At 33.7% G+C, this 20,504-nt stretch overlaps 1 protein-coding gene across 6 annotated transcripts in view; it reads left to right on the top strand.

Annotated features, from left to right (window-relative positions):
- The window catches only part of NOL4 (nucleolar protein 4), a 429,636-nt gene that overhangs the window by 79,204 nt on the left and 329,928 nt on the right, over positions 1-20,504 (top strand). For 4 of the 6 annotated variants that reach the window (XM_053571784.1, XM_053571782.1, XM_053571785.1 and 1 more), the window contains exon 2: positions 12,248-12,397. In XM_053571784.1, coding sequence (XP_053427759.1) covers positions 12,248-12,397 — 150 coding nt within the window. Of the gene's footprint in view, positions 1-12,247; positions 12,398-13,354; positions 13,418-20,504 lie in introns of those variants that run through there. The other 2 variants (XM_053571788.1, XM_053571786.1) reach the window with 2 other exon arrangements.

Here is a 20,504-nt window from a genome sequence, read left to right as displayed (position 1 = left end):
TTCCCACAGTAATTTAGGTAGTAAAAATGAGAATAAGATGATTTTCCTCAAAGAGGCAATAATATGGTATCACTTCTCAATACTTAGGAGCATGACTAACTTCCAGGCAAGGAGAGTCTACAAATCAACCAGGTTACAGAGACACACATTATACTTTAATTGGACATTTGCTGATCATGTGCCATATACCAGGGCCTATTCTCCATATCAACACTTCAAAATAATTATTGCCACACATTTTCTCTTAACGAATTCATTGTGTAGAGGGTCTTATACTGAAGAGACAACTTAAAATACAATAGTAGCTTTTTCTAAAATAGTGTCAAACTGTATTCAACCTACATGCCTGTCAACTGGAAAGTGGACATGTTGTGGCACAGGCATGCAGTGAAATAATAAAGCACAGGGAAGTGTTATTAAAGAGAAGTTTTGATGTGGATCTGTCTCACAGATCTTAACTTGCTAAATCCTTAGGTTTGCTTTCTACTGAAACGAAGTGGTAGACAAATTTGGAAGTGGAGAATAATCTTTCTTCCTGACCTTTTATTCTTTGCCTTTGATTAAGGACAGAAATTCTTACTTTACTGTTATATGTGCCTGAACAAAATTACTACTTCCAGAATTTTCTCCAAATAAAAAGTTATTTTTGTGTTGTTGTTATTTTCTTTTTCTTCCTTTTTTTTTTTTTTTGTGTGTGTGTGGGTAGATTATGATTCACAAGATTGACTTCTTAATTCCAAAGGCTTTACATGACTTTCTAAAATGTCGTAGCAGTCATTTCCAAATGTACTCATGCATTATAGGTTGTTGGTCGTGGGCACTATACATCTCTTGGCCATTTTCTTTTTTATCATTACTGTTGCTATGAATATTAGCCTCTCTCAAGCTCATTTTTGTTTACCTTACTCTAGTTCCTATCTCTAAGGGTATAAAAGGGAATTTACCACCCTTTTACATAACGATTATACTTATTAGTCAAGGGAGGATGCAATTGTGTTTCTCAATCACAGCTAAATACTGAATTAGCCATAATTATGAGCAAAAAGATAACTCAAATGAGTAAATCTTCATATGAATCCTAAATTATATTAAACAATTCAGTTTTTTCAGGAGGAAAAATGTTTTCTTAGTGCTACTTAAATTGTTTAATAGGTGCTAGAGAAAAATGTAAAAAAAAAACAAGAAATTTGTAGCCTAAATAATAACTGGTTAGTCAGCACCTCAAAATCAAAAGTTAGTTGTGCTATAAGAGTAGCAACATCATGTGTTAAGGAAGCGATAAATGCCTCAGATAAGACAGTATATGAAGGGAACACTTCTGCACCACTGGTGGGAATGCAAATTAATATGTTCCTTTTTGGAAAGATGTTTGGAGAATACTTAGGGATCTAAAAATAGACCTGCCATTCAATCCTTCAATTCCTCTACTAGGTATATATCCGGAAAACCAAAAATCACGTTATAACAAAGATATTTGCACCAGAATGTTTATTGCAGCCCAATTCATAATTGCTAAGTCATGGAAGAAACCCGAGTGCCTATCGATCCATGAATGGATTAATAAATTGTGGTATGTGTACACCATGGAATATTATGCAGCCTTAAAAAAGATGGAGACTTTACCTCTTTCATGGATGGATCTCGAACATATTCTTCTTAGCAAAGTTTCTCAAGAATGGAAGAATAAGTATCCAATGTACTCAGCCCTACTATGAAAACAAGCGTGGTTTCATATGCAACCCACACTTGCATATGAAAGCTATAACCCAACTATAGCCCAAGAAGAAGGGGCAAGAGAGGGAGGGGAGGGGGGAGGATGAGTGGAGGGAGGGTAATTGGTGGGACTATACCCATGGTGCATTTTACAACGGTACAAGTTAAACCTACTAAGTGTAGAATATAAATGTGTTAACACAATAACTAAGAAAACATGAAGGCTATGTTAACCAGTTTGATGAAAGTATTTTAAGTTGTATATGAAGTCAGCACATTGTACCCCGTAATTGCATTAATGTACATGGCTATGATTTAATAGAAAAAAGGACAATATATGGCAAGAAAAACTGGTTTTGCTGACATCTGAACATATGGCCAAGCAGTATCTTTTCGTGCTTCTTTGTGCAGGCAGAAATTGGACACAGACTGTTGTTTGTGCTGGAGAAAGGGTGAATCTTCTATATAAATAATTGTAATAACATTTTCATTGAAGAAACATAAACTTGGAATTCATTACTGTTTTCTTGGGTAAATCATCAGTTTTAGAAAGAGAAGGATTAAATTTTCTGATTCTGTGAATGATCTATGGTACAGAGTTAAATTCTGTATAGTTTTGCTTTTCACAAACACATGTTTTTAAGGTCAAAGTATTTTAAGTTGAAATACTTCATTTTCCTCTTTGTTCTGCTGTTGCTTTGTTCTACCTTTTCTTGCCCTAAAATATTGTCCATTTAAAATTCTACAAGTTATGTTTCTTTTCTTTTTCTTTTAAAAAATATAGTCAGTAATTTGAATACCTTGGAAGCTCTTAAAAAATGCTGCAGATTAAAAATTATTAATTTGAGTTATAAACATACTATTTTATATATAATCAGGATTCATCAGTAAAATCCAAGATCTGAACTTGGAAAGCTTCTTATAAATTCATCAACCAGATGTTTTGTGGTTCTTTATATGTTTTTAAATATGTGTAAACTGAACCCTTGAGGGTCAAATGGCATGCTCTTCCCCTAAAATTAAAAACACACTTTAAGGCTGCATGTGACTACTTTGAAAATTAGCCCATTATTGTTGAATTAGAGTGACTATGTACTATTTGCAGGTTAAGTAGAGCCTCACAGGCTGTTGGTAAAAATTAGTTTATTTTCCTTAAGTTCTCGAGTTTGGGAATCTGAGAAAATTGAGGGCTAGAAGTGTATGTTTATCTTGCTATCTCTTTTTTATTATGTCATTTTTTATTGTTTATAAATTGACAGCCCTTAATGATGCTTTTTAAAAAATATTTTACTAAAATTGCTGTCTAGTTACTTTGCTTTGTAACTTTGCTTTGTGATGATTTTTTCCAATTAGAATATCTGATAACACCTGGATTCAGGAAAGAACAGCTAGAGCTATTATGTTCATTGAGTCCCAGATGGAAAATTTGGTATCTTGATCTTAGTTTGAATTCTCAATTACAATTGAATAAAAATTCTTTTACTAGATGATATATTAAGATTTTGACTTTTAAATATTATTTTTAATTAATTAGAGAATTTGTGCAAACTGCCCTGTTTTGATCTGAATAGTATGCTTGAGTGATATACCAATGTCCTTGTTTATCCATTTCTCATCATTTTATCTCCAGAGAAGATACATCATTTGCAGAAAATGGGAGTCAGGAAGTGTTGCAGGAGAGAAATCTAGCGCATATGATTGCTTCTGTTTCACTCTTTTTTGACTGGTTTCATCATACAGGTGGAAGTTAGGAATTTTAAAAGAAGTAGAATCTGAAACTCTGAAATAGTATCTTCCAGATCTTTCTGGTAAGGCCAAAAAGAGACATGTAGAACTGAATGTCGGTCATTTTAGCATAAGTTACATTTTTATTTTGTTATAATAATGTTAGCAACTCTAAATAGGGTGTCTCTCATGTATCAATTTTATATGAGTATAAAATTATTGTTGATTTCCCCAATTGGCAATTGGTAAGCTAACAGAAAGTTAAATGTGACTCATTTTTTTTTTTTTTATTAAATCATAGCTGTGTACATTGATATGATCATGGGGCATCATTCACTAGCTTCACAGACCGTTTACCAAGTTTCACATATACTCTTGTAAGATGCACCGCTGGTGTAATCCCACCAATCCCCTTCCCTCTACCCACCTCCCCCCTCCCTCCCCTCCCTTTCCCCCTTCCCCCTATTCTTAGGTTGTAACTGGGTTATAGCTTTCATGTGAAAACCCTAAATTAGTCTCATAGTAGGGCTGAGTACATTGGGTACTTTCTCTTCCATTCTTGAGATACTTTACTAAGAAGAATATGTTCCAGCTCCATCCATGTAAACATGAAAGAGGTAAAGTCTCCATCTTTCTTTACGGCTGCATAATATTCCATGGTGTACATATACCACAATTTATTAATCCATTCACGGATCGATGGGCACCTGGGCTTCTTCCATGACTTAGCAATTATGAATTGGGCTGCAATAAACATTCTGGTACAAATATCTTTGTTATGATGTGATTTTTGGTCTTCTGGGTATATGCCCAGTGGAGGAATTACAGGATTGAATGGCAGATCTATTTTTAGATCTCTAAGTGTTCTCCATATCTCTTTCCAAAAAGGAATGTATTAATTTGCATTCCCACCAGCAGTGCAAAGTGTTCCCTTTTCTCCACATCCGCGCCAACGGTCTTGGGATTTTGTGATATAGGCTAGTCTCACTGGAGTTAGATGGTATCTCAAAGTAGTTTTGATTTGCATTTCTCTGATGAATAAAGATGATGAGCATTTTTTCATATGTCTGAAGGCCGCATGCCTTTCTTCTTCGGAGAAGTTTCTCTTCAAATCCCTTGCCCAGCCTGTGATGGGATCCCTTGTTCTATTCTTGCGTGACTCATATTTTTAGTTTAACTTTTTCTTTCCTTCAATATCATTTTAATGTGTTAATATAATACACAAACTATTAAATAAACCACTAATTTTGCTGAGCACAGACTGGCTACTACAGACTTAATTAACACATTTAATTAGTTTTGCTAGTGTTTTCACGTAACGCTTTTCCAGTACTAGCTATGTTTTTCAAAGCATCTTCAAGTGTCATGATAGATCAATTAGTTTTTTTGAGGTCTTGTTCTTTGAGGCTTTTTATGCCAGTGGTTTGCCACTGAAATTATTTATAAAACATTCACTGAATTCAGTGAATATTTCATTCACCCAATTCAAATGGCATGAAACCAGTGGTTTTCTGGAGCTGGTTTGTACAGGTAACTTCTTAGAAATTTTTCAACCTGCTCGTGAAGAATGCCATGAATAAAAATTAAGTGATATAAATTTATTAGGTAATTACTGTTAAAATACAATTAATTCAAAGAACATATCACTGCATAATTGTTTTACTACACACAGCAACCTCAAACTCTTGGGCCAAGTGATCCTCTCGCCTCAGCCTCCCTAGTAGCTAGGTCTACAGACGCCTGCCACAATAACCAGCAAGGTGAGTGTTTCTATTTTTAGTAGAGACAGGGTCTCACTCTTGCTCAGGCTGATCCTGAACTCCAAAATTTAGGCAACCTACCCTCTCTGGGCCTCCTCGAGTGCTAGAATTACAGGCATGAGCAATCGCACCTGGCCTAATTCATCATTTAAAGTGAACAATTCAGTGTTTTTAATATGTTCAGAAGATTGTACAACTATCACCATCATTTAATTTTAGAACACTTTTGTCCCTCCTAAAAGATACTTTGTAACCATCAGAAATCAATTCCTATTACTTCCTCTTCCACAGTTCTAAATAAACAATAATCTATTTCCCATCTATGTAAATATGACCATTCAACATTCCCTATAAATTAAATCATATAATACCTGGTCCTTTGTGTCTGGAGTCTTTCATGCAGATTAATGTCTTCAAGGTTTATCCATGGCGCAGCATAAATCAATACCTCACCCGTTTGTATGGCAGAATGATGATCTATTGTGTAGTAATATCACATTTCTTTATACAATCATCAGTTCAGGGACATTTGAGTTTCCACTTTTTGTGAGTATTCTGCTATTAATATTTGTGCATAAATTTTAGGTGATTTTTTTTTTTTTTTTTTTTTTGTAGAGACAGAGTCTCACTTTATGGCCCTTGGTAGAGTGCCGTGGCATCACACAGCTCACAGCAACCTCCAGCTCCTGGGCTTAAGCGATTCTCTTGCCTCAGCCTCCCGAGTAGCTGGGACTACAGGCGCCCGCCACAACGCCCGGCTATTTTTTTGTTGCAGTTTGGCCGGGGCTGGGTTTGAACCCACCACCTTCGGCATATGGGGCCGGCGCCCTACTCACTGAGCCACAGGCGCTGCCCATTTTAGGTGATTTTATGTTATTATTCTTTTATATATATATACTCATACACATATACATATACCTGTGTGCATGTGAACTTGTTAAGTCATCTGGCAAGTCCATGTTTAAGTTTTTGAGTTACCAACAAACACTTTTCAAAGCAACTGTGTCATTTTGCATTCTCACCAGCAAGGTATGAGGTTCTGATTTTTCCATAGCCTCACCAATTCTTGTTATTTTTGAGTATAGCAATCCTTAGGAAGGTGAGTTTATGCCTCATTGGGGTTTTGATTTGTATTTCTCTAACCCAGTGCTGGGGGACCTGTAGCTGTAAGGACAAAATAGGGCCTAATCATTACTGATCTGACCATCTTTTCTTGCGCTTGTTTGCCATTTGAACAACTTCTTTTTTTTTTTTTTTATTGTTGGGGATTCATTGAGGGTACAATAAGCCAGGTTACACTGATTGCAATTGTTAGGTAAAGTGCCTCTTGCAACAACTTCTTTAAAGAAATGTCTAATTCAATTTCTATGTCAGTTTTTAAATTGGGTTATTTGACTTTCTTTTATCGAGATGTGTTTTCAACTATTACTGATGATGGTCCCTTATTATACATATAATTTTCAAATATTTTCTCCCCTTTCTGTGGGTTCCCATTTCTCTTTTTGGTGGTAGTTGGAACATAAAAGGCAGGACCATACCTGTGGAGCATATTGCAAGGGTACAAGTCAAATCTGTCAAGTGTAGAACATAAATGTCTTATCACAATAATCAAGCAAATGAGGCAAAAGCTATGTTGATTGGTTTGATATAACCATGTCAGATTGTATAAAAAAAACAACACCTTGGGTGGTGCCTGTGGCTCAAAGGAGTAGAGCGCCAGCCCCATATGCCGGAGGTGAGGTGACGGGTTCAAACCCAGCCCCGGCCAAAAACTGCAAAACATACAAACAAACAAATAAACAAATGAAAAACCACATTGTACCCTGCATATGCATAAATATATTCATGATCTGTGTGTATATGACTTAATAAAAAAATTTAAATTTTTATGTAATTCAATTTATGAAGTTTTTGTTACTTTTACTTTTGGTGTCATAACTGTGAGGGCTTTGACTTACCCAAAATTGCAAACACTTACTCCTATGTATTCTTGTAAGAATTTTGAGTTTTCCTCTTACATGTAGATCCGTCATTCATTTTGATTTAATTTTTGTATGAGGTTACATAGAGATCTGACTTTATATACATAGAGATCTGACTTTGTATCTTTGCATGTAGGTGTACAGTTGTCCTGGAACCATTATTGAAAAGGCTCTTTTCTCACTCCGTTGCCTAACATTTTTGTTGAAAATGAATTGAATAATAATGTAAGGCTTTATTTCTGAAATCCCTGTTTTATTCCACTGCTCTAAACATCACATGCCGCTACAACACTATCCAATAAAGACTTTAGTATACTAAACTTTGAAATTAAGAAGTGTTTGAATTTTAAGCTTGTTCTTTTTTTTTTCCAAATTATTTTTATTTTTTATTTCTATTTTTTGCAGTTTTGGCCAGGGTTGGATTTGAACCTGCCACCCAAGGTCTATGGGGTCAGCACCCTACTGCTTGAGCCACAGGCACCACCCAAAGCTTGTTCTTTTTAAAGATGAGTTTGGCTAATTCCATTCTCTGGTATTTATATATGAATTATAAGATCAACTTGTCAATTTCTGTAAAAAGCCATTTGGAATATTGGTAGGGATTGCATGCATTGATTTTGTAAATCAATGTCTGGAATATTGTCATCTTAACAATTTTCTGTCTTATGATCTATAAATTTAAGGTATTTTTCCATTTGTTTCACTCACTATAAATTTATTTTAACAGTGTTGTGTAGATTTTTAGTGTATATACTTTACTCTTCTTTTTTTAACTTTCTAAAATTTTTCCTAGATATTTTAGTGTTTAGCTGCCCTTGCAAATAAAATTACTTTTTCTATATCATTTTCAGATTGTTTATTGGGAATGAACATAAAGAACAATTGATTCTTATATTGATTTTGAATTCATTTAATTGTTCAGACAGTTTTTTAGTAGATTTATTAGAGTTTTCTATATATGAGATTATGTCATCAGAAAGTGACGAAGTATCTACAAGGATACGTTTATTCTTCCTTTCCTATCTGGTTGCTTTGTCTTTCTTTTTCTTGTCTAATTGCCTTGGCTGGAACTTCTAGTACCAAGTTAAATAGCATTGGCTATAGCAGAATCCTTGTCTGGCTTCTGTTCACAGGAGGCAACCGTTTAGTCTCTTGCAATTAAATAAGATGTTAGCTACAGGGAGGTTTGTAGATGTCCTTTATCAAATTGAGAAAATTCCTTTCTATTCCTAGGTTACTGAGAATTTTTGCCAGAAAGGTGTATTGGCTTTTGTCAAATGTTTTCTCTGCGTCTATTGAGATGATCATATGTTTTTTGTCCTATTAATATAATATATTGAATTAATTCATTAATTCATTTCCTTATGTTAAACTAACCTTACATTCCTAGATTAATCCTACTTCATTGTAGTATACAGTACTTTGTATATGTGGTTGGGGGTTGAGTTTGCTATAATAGTATTTTATTGAGGATGTTTGCCTTTACATTCATATTTATAAAGTACATTGCATTGTACCTTTCTTGTGATATATTTGGTTTTAGTATCAGAATAATTGTGGTCTCAGAGAATGATCTGGGAAGGGTTCCTTGTCTATTGCTTTAGAAGAGTTTGTGGTGAATATCCTTGATTCTTTGAATGTTGCTCCTGTAAAGCCATCTGGCTTTGTGCTTGTCTTTGGGAGAGTTTTTTTTAATTATTAATTGTTGCCTCCATTCTTAGGTCAATTCAAATTTTCTCTTTTATGTAGTCAATTTTAATAGTTTGTATCTTTTTAGGATTTGGCTCAGCTTATATTAGTTATCTAATTTGTTGGCATATAATTGTTTACAGTATTTTTTTTTTTTTTTTTGTAGAGACAGAGTCTCACTTTATGGTCCTCAGTAGAGTGCTGTGGCCTCACACAGCTCACAGCAACCTCCAACTCCTGGGCTTAAGCGATTCTCTTGCCTCAGCCTCCCAAGTAGCTGGGACTACAGGCGCCCGCCACACGCCCGGCTATGTTTACAGTATTTTTTATAATCGTTTTCATCTTTTTTTTTTTTTCCTTTGGGACAGAGTCTCACTTTGTCACCCTTGGTAGAGTGTTGTGACATCACAGCTCACAGCAACCTCCAGCTCTTGGGCTTAGGCGATTCTCAGCCTCCCAAGTAGCTGGGATTATAGGCACCCGCCACAATGCCTGGCTATTTTTTTGTTGCAGTTTGGTTGGGGCTGGGTTAAAACCTGCCACCCTTGGTATAAAGGGCCGGCACTCTACCCACTGAGCCACAGGCGCTGCCCCCAATCGTTTTCATTTTTGTTTGATCAGTTATGATATTCCTTCTTTCATTGCTTGTTTTGCAATTGTGAGTCTTCTCTTTTTTAATCATGCTAATAAAGCTAAAGCTTTGTCATTTAAAAAATATTTTTCAAGCACTGTCATTTGGTGTTGCTGATTTTGCCCATTGTTTTCTTTTCTTTGTTTCATTTGTTTCCCCTCTATATTTTAGTATTTTCTCCCTTATGCTTTGTTTTAGTTTATTCCTTTTCTAGTTACTTAAGGTGGAAAGATACATATCTGAATTGAAATGCTTCTTATTTTTTAACATAGGCATTTACCATTATAAATTCTCCATAAGGACTACTTGTGGTATGTTGTATCTCTGTTTTCATTCATCTCAAAGTACTTTCTAATTTTCTTTTGATTCCTCTACTGAGTTTTTAGGAATCTGTCATTTAATTTGTTTATATTTTTAGATTTCCCAAGGTTCCTCTGTCATTAACTTCTAATTTAATTTTATTTTGGTCATAAAATATATAAAATATATTTTCAAACGCAATTTACTGAGACTTGTTTTATGCCCTAGCATGAGGTCTGTCAAGAAAAATATTCTGTTACTATTGTGTGGAATGTTCTTATATAGAGATATTAGAATGCTTTTTTTAATTTTGTATGTCCTATCTTCTATTTCCTTATCTTCTGCCCAGTATTACGTTTTTGAAAGTGACTTTTGAAGTCTCCAACTATTTTTGTTGAATTGTCTATCTCTCTCTTTAATTCTATTAGGTTTTGCTTCAGGTGTGTGTGTGTGTGTGTTTGTGTGTGTATTCTTATAACATTTGGATTTCTATTATTAGATGCATGTATGTTTATATTTGTTATAGCTTTATGGTGAACTGACCCTTTTATTATTATCAAATGTCCCTCTTTATTGTTAGTAATATTCACTTTTGTGAATGAATCAGACAACAAATATATATATATATATATGTGTGTGTGAATATATATGTATGTATTCACAGAAATAAATAAATACAGACTAACTGCACATAATTGTTATATGTTTGGTTAAACAGTAAAAGAACTAAGAGGAGAAAGCACAAATTTTGACTGGGAAGAAAGAAGACAAAGTTTTATGGTTGTTTTTATTGGTGGATAAAGTTAGAATTTGGCTTTCCAGCGTAGGAAAACTCGATATTCTCAAAGAATATACAGCACAGGCCAGGAGGAGGCATCTAAACATGTGTTTTCTCATACACTGACTTCCACCTTGCGGCATTTTTCCAGGCTGGTCACTGCTTTGTTGCATGTGGCTTCCCTGTATTCTTACTATACTTTGGTCAAGGCAATGACATACTATGTATGGGGCCCAGTACAGAAGAGATGCCTTGAGATGTTAAAGGAGAGATATAAGAAAGGTCTGGAACCTAAATGAGGAACAAGGGACATTATAGGTAATTTGTAAGAGAGCACTTCACATTGAACAAAGGTGAGATGCCTAGCTGTTTGACATAAAGTGATTTCCTATATACAGTTATTTCAATACATCACTAAAGCCACCACAGTGTGCAAGCCCTACTGTAAATCAGGAAAACAAATAAAAGCCAAATTAACAAGAAGCACCAGGTGACTTGCTTTTGGTTTTGCAGTGACCTGGGGTTGCTCTCCCATGAGGCTCCTGTCACTTCACTACAGAATGATTTGCTTAGGTAATCAGGCTCTTGTGCTGTATATCAGTATTAATGGCTGTCATGTTACTTCATATTGTGTCTCTGAGCCCAAACAAGAACACTGGTTGTGTGTATGTGTGTGTGTGCATGTCTGTGTTCAAGCAGGAATCCTTTTCCATGTAAGGTTAACTTTCTTTATTATCTCATTCTGAATTATTTCCTGTTGCTCTCTATCATCCATGAAAACGCTTTTTGTTATACTTCTTACCACCGTGGCTTTTTTCCTGAGTCAGCTCACACCGATGTCAAATTCTATTTGTTCCAAAAAGCTACTTAAGCCAGAGGTGATATCTTTATTCTCTGAACTCCCATAGTACTTTGTATATATTTTTTATCATTGTCCTCAAAATGACCCACCTTTTACTGAGTGTTCACTGTATGCCAAACATTAGATTGCATCATTTATATACATTATTTTGTTTAACTTTCATAACAATACATGAACTGAGCTCTATCTTGCAGTTGCGCTACCTGAAATTTAGTGAAGTTTAAGTGATTTACACAAAGAATGCAGCTCTTGTGTAGAAGATAACCATTTCACACATAATTTCTAGGGCTCACATTTTTAACCTTCTTAGAACATATTGTCCCTCAGTTCAATACTAATAGCATAATAGATGCTTTTTTGCCAGAGGTTATGTAGTATTTAAACATAAAGTTTTTATATTACTTCTTTTATTTCTCTAATTATAACTTCGGAGACCTAGCAAGTCAATAAATAGTGGTTGAAGGAAGAAATAGACATCTAGAATAAAATTATTACAGTAATTACTGGGCTTTAAAATGTATTTTAAAATAATAAAGTCATACTGATAGCTGAAAATAAATCATTATAAAACCTTAAAAGATGGAATTTACGTTAAGCACAATTTATTTCATATTTTCTATGCCAATGTCTTATGTTCTGGAAAGTTCTATATGTAATACATATGTTGATAAGATATTCATTCATGAAGTTTTGAAGTTTTTCATGTAGATAATTTGGTTCAGCTTATCAAAGCTTTTTTGTTTTCATCAACTTTATATATTAAATACAAATTACTTTATTAATCTTTTTTTATTTGTTTGTTTCCAGGATGGCGTAGGGGTAGATGAGAAGCTGTCTTTACGGCGGGTAGCTGTAGTTGAAGATTTCTTTGACATTATCTATTCGATGCATGTGGAAACAGGGCCAAATGGAGAGCAAATTCGGAAACATGCGGGACAAAAGAGAACTTACAAAGCAGTAAGTTAAAAACATAGAAAAGAAGATAATAGAAAAAAATGGCGTTTGAATTTTTGTATTATGTATTCTTGTTAAAAGGAGTGAGTAATTATAAATGTTCAATATCCAATGTAAATTATAACTTGTATGGTCATACCAACATTTAAACTATAATTATTACTATTTTTTGGTCTGTTCACTAGTCTATTGAATATAATTTAAATCTATCTCTATAATTCTCACATTGTTTTCTTTAAATATTTATAAAATGTGGTGGTATTCTAGTCAAATCACCACAAGTGGGAAGATATATTCGTATTACATATTCAATATGTCATGATATATGAATTATAAACTAAAAGATAAGAACTTTTGTACTACCACTATTGTCTTAACATCACTTCCCCTTCAAATTATATCATAATGTGTAGATATTTTCTGTTTCATAGGTATATTAACTGGATAAGAAAATGTTATGTACTTTCTAATGTCACCTTATACAAATACATTTGTCCTGAAAGATATATATTTCTTAACTTTCCATGATAGACTATTAAAATATATATTATTTTCATAGATCTAATGCCCTTGAGCATTTAAAAATGGAAATATACAATGCTTTTGTTATAAATTATATGAAGATTTAATTCACTATTAGATATTAAAGTATATATGTATTGTCATAATAGAATTATATATTATTTTTAAAGTTTTTAATTATGCCTACCGTTCATTCTAGAAAATTTAACCTGGCTTTTTATTTAATTGAAAACTTTATAAAATCATATTATTATAGATATTTTATTCTGTCTAGGAAAATGGAATAGTAAATTACTCTTTCCTAATATAATCAAAATATACATCAGAAAATGTTTTATCAGCAAGCATAATAATATCCTTTTTTAGAATTTTTATTGAATTTTGCTTTTGGCTACCTTTATATTAACTGTTTTCAGCTATATTGATACACAATATCAGTCTGGATCCATTTTTTTTTCAGATACAGAAAAATGTGTGAAATGCTCAAAGTTTCAAATACAGGTACATATGTTTGAAAATTAGCTACTGAGCATAAGAAATAGCTTCTTTTCCATAACTATTTTTTGCTATATTGCCAGGGTCATATTGAATCTTTGTAGTGGCGTAATAACCCCTAATACATGTTGTATTTATTCCTCCTTCTCTATAGTTTTGTTTCTTGGCTGTTTCCAAATTGCATGGTTTGTGGGCAGGCACTATTGTAAGTTTCCTTACATGATTCTGCCACATAAACTTTCTTTTGACTTACACATCCCGGGAGACATTCTTATCATGACTAATGACAATGACCTAGCTTCTTGAGATATTTTTATATAGACTAACATTCCTGAACATACTCATTTTGCCTGTCTCCTAAGCCAGGGTTGTTCTGCTGGAAAGTGATAGGAAAAAATGTATATTGATTTACTAATATCACTAACTGTGTACTTTTACTATAATGCATTTTCATAAAATAGCTACCTGAACGTGATAGGACTTTGCAAGGCAGGAATGCGTAATTTTAATTGTATTAAATGAACAAAAACAAGCAAAGAACAAGTGGTTTCTTTGTCACTAGTAGAGTAACAGCCAAATCTGTTTAGGTGCCAAAAGCAATTTAAAATAATTTAATCTTTGATATGCATTTATTAGAGACCTTTGATTAAAGTAGAAATCAATCCTCTTGCCCCATGATTTCTTAAATAAAATGTAGAGAATCTGACCCATTGCCGTTAGGCAGACTATGCACTTGCAAAACATTGGTAAACGTATTTCCAAAAGATATAATTTTGCATTAACATTATGAAGACCTTTTCTTCATTTTAAGGTAGTGATACATCTTTGAGAATGTTCTTTGAACATCCTTCTCCTTTCCCAAGTATTTTATTTCTGTATCTAAAGTATTATCACCTTTCCCTAATATCATGAAGGTTCTTTTTGGCCTTTCCTTTTTTCTTCTGGTATTGATTTCCAATTAGGAACCATTTCCATTTTACGGAGCAATAATAATTCATTGTAGGGAAAAGAAAACTACTGCAGTGTCAGCAAAACTGTGCATATGACTCTAAAATGAACTTAACTCTAATGTTAAAAATTAATATAAGTGTTCAATTATTGGGGCATAAAACCAAAATGCTATTTGAAATGGAATGGTTTTTGTGCTACTCAGACCATAGACCATTGGGTCAGAATTTAGTTCTCAGTACTAATGCTGGAATTGTCTAGTCATTGGCAGGATTAGCTAGATACCTATTGCAATTATAATGGTTCTCATTAAGTTTAATATTTCCTTCTATTTCTAAAACATTAGTTCATATAGCATGCATGATTATGTTTATTGACCTTCTATTCTCCTTTTTCCTATATGGCCAAGAAACCATACTTATACAACTAATCATTAAAGCGTATCATATTGTCTTAACAATATTATCAATAGTTTTAGTGGTCATTTTATTTACTTTGCCTTTTTGCAAATCTTTCTTTGTTTTCACTCTGCAGGAAATGGTGGTCCTTTAATATTGGATTAACTTTTGAATGCTGTTTGGTTTTACCTATCTGCAGTATATCATTCCTTGAAATATCTAGGCATTATACTACTTCTATTTTATTGTAATCTGATTATAGATAAAATTAGAGGGTATATATTTTATTAGTCATGAGCTCTTGAAAATCCACACAAAATGACACATTTTAGGAGTATGTAAAGGCCATCATAATTATGTTTTTTAGTCATTATTGCATTGCAGTGACTCTTAGTTATTTTTTTCTGCATATTTACCCGTGTATATATTAACTGTTGCTGGTGGATTGAACACACACACATATTTCCTTCAGAATGTTTTACTATATTTAACCCTTGGTTATTGTCTATATTTACAAAATAGAAAAGAGATGTGAACCGTTCAACTATCACTTACTTTTGAACTTAAATATAGCTTGGTACCAAAAATTAAATTCAGGTGTGTTTATCAAATAGGAAAGTTACTTTAAAATTAATGTTGTAACTTTGTAAAAATAATTTGGGATGCTTTCTTATCTTTCGATTTTTAACTCCTCCCAACTTCTGCCGAAACTCCACAGCCTCACTGTTTTCTAGTTGTTTTATCACTTGTATTTTATCACAGCTAAGCGCAGTTCAAAAATACTGCATTTCTTAAGTCAGGGTTTAATTGATGAAGTTCCAAAGCTCTTTCTTACTCCTTGTAAAACAAGACTAAGTGGTAGAAATCCAGGAACTATGGGGGGAAGTCAGTGTTATTAATAGAACAGTCTGCGTGTATCTGTGTACACATACACACACACACAACTTGCAGTGAGATCTTGTAAACTTACTTATATTACCCATATATATAGCTGCCAATAATTACATTCATTTAGTTCAGAGTGGGGAACATATGCTATAGCTAAAAGAAAATAGGCTGAAAGCCAGACAAACAGTTTCAGATTTTAAATCTAGCAATCATTTCCTTTCGGTGCCACTTTTAGCAAATTATTTACTCTTTTTCTTTAGAGGGGGATAATGATATAAATGTTGTGGTAAAATGAATGAATTAATTTGTGTAAAGTGTTTGGCGTATGGGAAACTTATGATTGATGTTATTCCTCCTTTATCCGATCACTGATCATGTTCCACGTAGAAAGACATGCGGGGCAGTTACTGTGGCTTCATTATTACGGTTATGGATCTAATTTCCTCTGCCCACTTTGCTGCCTCCGTATTTGAAGACACAAATGGTAATATGTATGCAGACATGTGTGCATATATATGTATATAAAACTTCTCATGCATTCATTTTGTTCCTCCTATAGATGTCAGCCTCCCTGGACGTTTCTTGTGTGACTATTACCCAAAGTTTGACTGGGCTGACGGGAAACATTTAGAAAAGCTCCCCGTGTGGGGGAACTCTCCCAGCACATGAAATTTATGAGCATTTCAATTATTTCATTTGCTTTTCCTAAATTTCTCAACTGATTTTAAATTAACTCCCTGAAAATTTTAAAAGCTGTCTTTCTTTGGAATATTTTTCTCCACACAAGTGGGATCTTTTTTCCATAGACATACTGTAGAAAAATAGCATATTCATAAAGAATTCCCTCTGCAGTCCTACTCTGAACATTAACGAGGAGAATCTTTGTCATATTTTATCTAGGACACTTACCCTTAACACTTTAGTTAGTATTATTTTTGCCTGGATATTTTTATAAGTTCCTATTGGTTCAGCATCTCTAAATAGAATATTTTAACTTCCACTAGTTTCTGCTAGTTTGTTATGTAAAAATTTCAGAATTTCTGTCAAGTTGTAAGAAATTAATGAGCCAAAATTTGCAGCCAATGCAGTATAAAAAAAAGCAGCACTAACATAAAATTCAAGAGTTCTGAACAATTAATTTAAACTCTTTTCGGCTTATGCCATTGTTTATACATATATAAAACAAGGGGGCTATATTTCAGTTTTCTTCAGACTCTGAAGGAATTATAGCAACGATAACAGTGTGCATTAGACCATTACTGTGCCTGAGGACAAAATGAAAATAGTAACCAAAGTGAGCAAACTGGTTGGCATAAAAAGTGTTCAAATATTGGGAATGCATCCTGCTCTTATAAAAGCAGATTGGCTGATAGGCGTGGAACAGAGATGGGAGATTTTTGATCTATCATTACCTAGTGAGTTCTAAAATTCTAATAATGATGATGGTAATAACAATAATAAAAAAGGCTCTTTAGTTATTGGACTTCATGTTGCTGTGATTCAAAAATAGTAAGCAAGAAAGGTGAGCTTTGAAAATGGCTAGCCAATGCCAGCGGATTCTTCGCTCCTCGCCATTGGTGCTAGCAGTAATCGAAACTGAATTTGAGTGGGCAACTTTTTAAATTACAAAACACTGTTCAGTTTCATGGCAATAGCTGTGACCACACCACAGTTGCCCTCTCTCGACCTCCATATGAGGACTGTGTTACAGATCGCATTTGTTAAATGTGTTTTTTGTTTTGTTTTGTTTTGTTTTTGCACCTTTCATATAAGCATAGATGATGATGGGAACATCAGCGCTGCTGGTCTTAGAGTCCTGTAGTCTGAGACAAAGTTTGATAGAGTTTGCTGGATCTTACAATGTTGAAATAGGGGATCATCTTATATATACTTTTGTGATTAGTAGCAAGAAGGTTTTGGTATTCAAATATATTTTACTTCCCTACCATAGTGCCTTAAGTTTTCCAATTAGAACTTAATCTATTTGGGTTAAACCATTCATCCCCATGTCTTTATACAAAATTCACATATCCCTCACATATCCCTCAGAATAAGCAGAATAAATTAGCCTTCTAGTAGTTGTTGATACTTGATATTATCATTTTGTAAATTTGCTCCTTTCTTCTACCTCCAGCTGAGTTTAGCTCAAGAGTCAGATTGAGACAGAAAGAAAAGGCGAGACATGGCATAGATAAATCTAACGACCTCTCACTTGGCACAGACTATGCCTGAATTTTGGTACACGTGTGATAAGAGAACTACATAATTAAGAATAAGTTTCAACAACCTAGATGGAAAATATTTTCCAAAAAGGATGAGCTGTATCTATTAAAAATACGCTTAAATGGTTATAGAATACTGTTTTGAAGGAAATGAAAATTATTAGATTAGAAAATATGAACATTAAATACATTTATCAGAAAAAGTACTATCTAACCATGAATCACCAATATCATATAAAATGCTGTCTGCTTGTGTGCCTCTTACTTCCTTTCATTTTCTTGAATTTATCTCTGTCCTGCCATAGATCCAAGTGCAAGGATAGGTTGTTTCTGAAGCATAGAGGTAAAGAAAAGTTCCCCAGCGTTAAGAACTTAATTTTATGTTTGTAAAATAACTTCTTTGACTTCACATGAAAAGAAAATCAAAGCCAAATAATACAAAGTATATCCTGGCCTTTTTTATGCCAATGGCATTGTTTATTTCATTTTATTATTACTACCTTCATAAACAGCTGTTCTGGGATGGAAACAGAACAAATTTAAATGAAATATTTCAAAGAAAATTGACCTTTTTCTTGACAGACATTCTTTAATATTGACCCTATTGATAATTTGCACTGTTATACAATAAATAAGTGACATAGAATTGTATTTTGTAACTAGCTTATCTTAAAAGAGTTAATCAGTATTAAACATTTTTCAGTTATAGATACACTACAGGTAATTTTTGTAGGCTATTTTGCTTGTTTTGTTTTATGGACAGAGTAGATGTTTTTTAAAATCATACAGTCTGTAGTGGTGGGGGGACACAGCTCTTTCTCATAACACTTCATAAGCACAGCTTAGCAGAATGCATGGCCCGTAGTAGACGCTCAATAAATAATGTTGAAGAAATAAACTGTCTTTGTCTCTGTGAAGTTTCTGCCTATTGACACCAACTAAATAGTACAAGATGTTACTGTTAATCATAACAATGAAATAAGATCAGGGCTGTGATCCATGGCTGTTAAGAATATATATGCACTGCACAGTTCACGCAATGAACAGCAGTCTCTGAATTTATGCAATTTTGGAAACTTTGTATAAGTAAAAAAGTATAACGTTCCTTCAATTTGCTTTTCAGGGAAATCTCTGATGCTCCCTCCATTAAATAAAGTCATAACCTTTGACGTAGGGTAAAAACACACACTTTGTTTATACCTACTTTGTCACACATTGGTTTATTTATATCGGTTACACAAACATCCACAAACACATACACGCACATCTATACACACACATAGCTTTTAAGTGTTACACGGGTGATTTCTAAATATTGAAAATAGCTCATATTAATGAAGTCAGATGTGTAAACCATCTTAGAAGGAAAAGGTTTAAAAAATACTTGCATGGCAATTACATTTATTAAATAGAAGTCTTAAAACAAAATAATGATAATATACTGATTCATTAAAATTGAGTTATTTCTTCTATAGGTGTAGTTAAGAGTCATCAGAGGTGGGCAAGGTAATTGTGCAAATCTTTTATAATCAGAAGCTGTCTTCTTGGCAATGGAGACAATCGAAAGATATAAAAGCTAACCCAAACAAGTTCATCATCAACTAATGTCACAAACCCTGTCATTAATAATTTATTATATAATAATATCCCAGTGAATATTTCTTGGAAAGGAATCAACCTTTTGGAGAAACTTCACAGTCGCAGCCTAGTAAATTGCTACTTCACTGCACCCTAGTGGTGAAAATATGCCAATGCTTCTTTGAAAAAAATATTTAACGCCTACTAGCCAGTGGTTCTCACTCACATACAGAAGTTGTCTTTTCTGGTGTGATAAATGAAATCTATGGAATTTCTTCATTTATATGTATGTATGTACCTGTATAAATAACTATTTTCATGATTAATTGCGATAAAATGAGACAAGTGAGGTACTGTTAGAGAGAGAACGGCATCTAGTTCTGATGCCAGCTAGACTTGAGTTTGTGTCCTGATAGTGTCAGTTTTATATGTGTGATTTTGGCATGTCTTTACTTTTTAAGGTTGTTTTGAGGTTCATAACTAATATCTGTAAACACTTTAACATAATTGCTTTAAACGCTGTAGTTATTATACTGAGATGAACAGAAAGATAGCCTTTTTTTCCTTTTAAATATGGAGTTGTCTCTGAGGTATCAGGTATCATAAATTGCTTTTTCTTCTTTTAAGTAGGTAATGAAAGTGTACTTTCTTTGTATCAATTTTTTTTTTTTTTTTTTTTTTTTTTTTTTGGCTAGGGCTGGGTTTGAACCCGCCACCTCCAGTCTATGGGGCTGGCGCCCTACTCCTTTGAGCAGGTGCCGCCCTCAATTTTGTTTTTTAATGACCCGTGGATAACACCCACCCGTATCTTCATTCTCGACTTTCTCAACATTAATATTATTCACTAGTTTTATCAGCAGCAGTGTCAGTCATTTTGTGACACGTTTTTTAAAATCTAACTTTTATAAATTTTCTATCTACTTATGTGCTCTGCTCCCCATAGACCCCTCCACCCTTGATTTTCTGGAAATTTCCTCTCCTGGTCAACACATACCATGGCTGTATGTGAGGGTTTGCTCCTTGGCCAAAGGAACTGGGAAACAGGTGAATCCAGAAAGA

The sequence above is a fragment of the Nycticebus coucang genome, chromosome 19, assembly GCF_027406575.1.
Source record: "Nycticebus coucang isolate mNycCou1 chromosome 19, mNycCou1.pri, whole genome shotgun sequence".
Taxonomy (NCBI): domain Eukaryota; kingdom Metazoa; phylum Chordata; class Mammalia; order Primates; family Lorisidae; genus Nycticebus; species Nycticebus coucang.
This window is presented reverse-complemented; position numbering and strand designations above follow the sequence as displayed.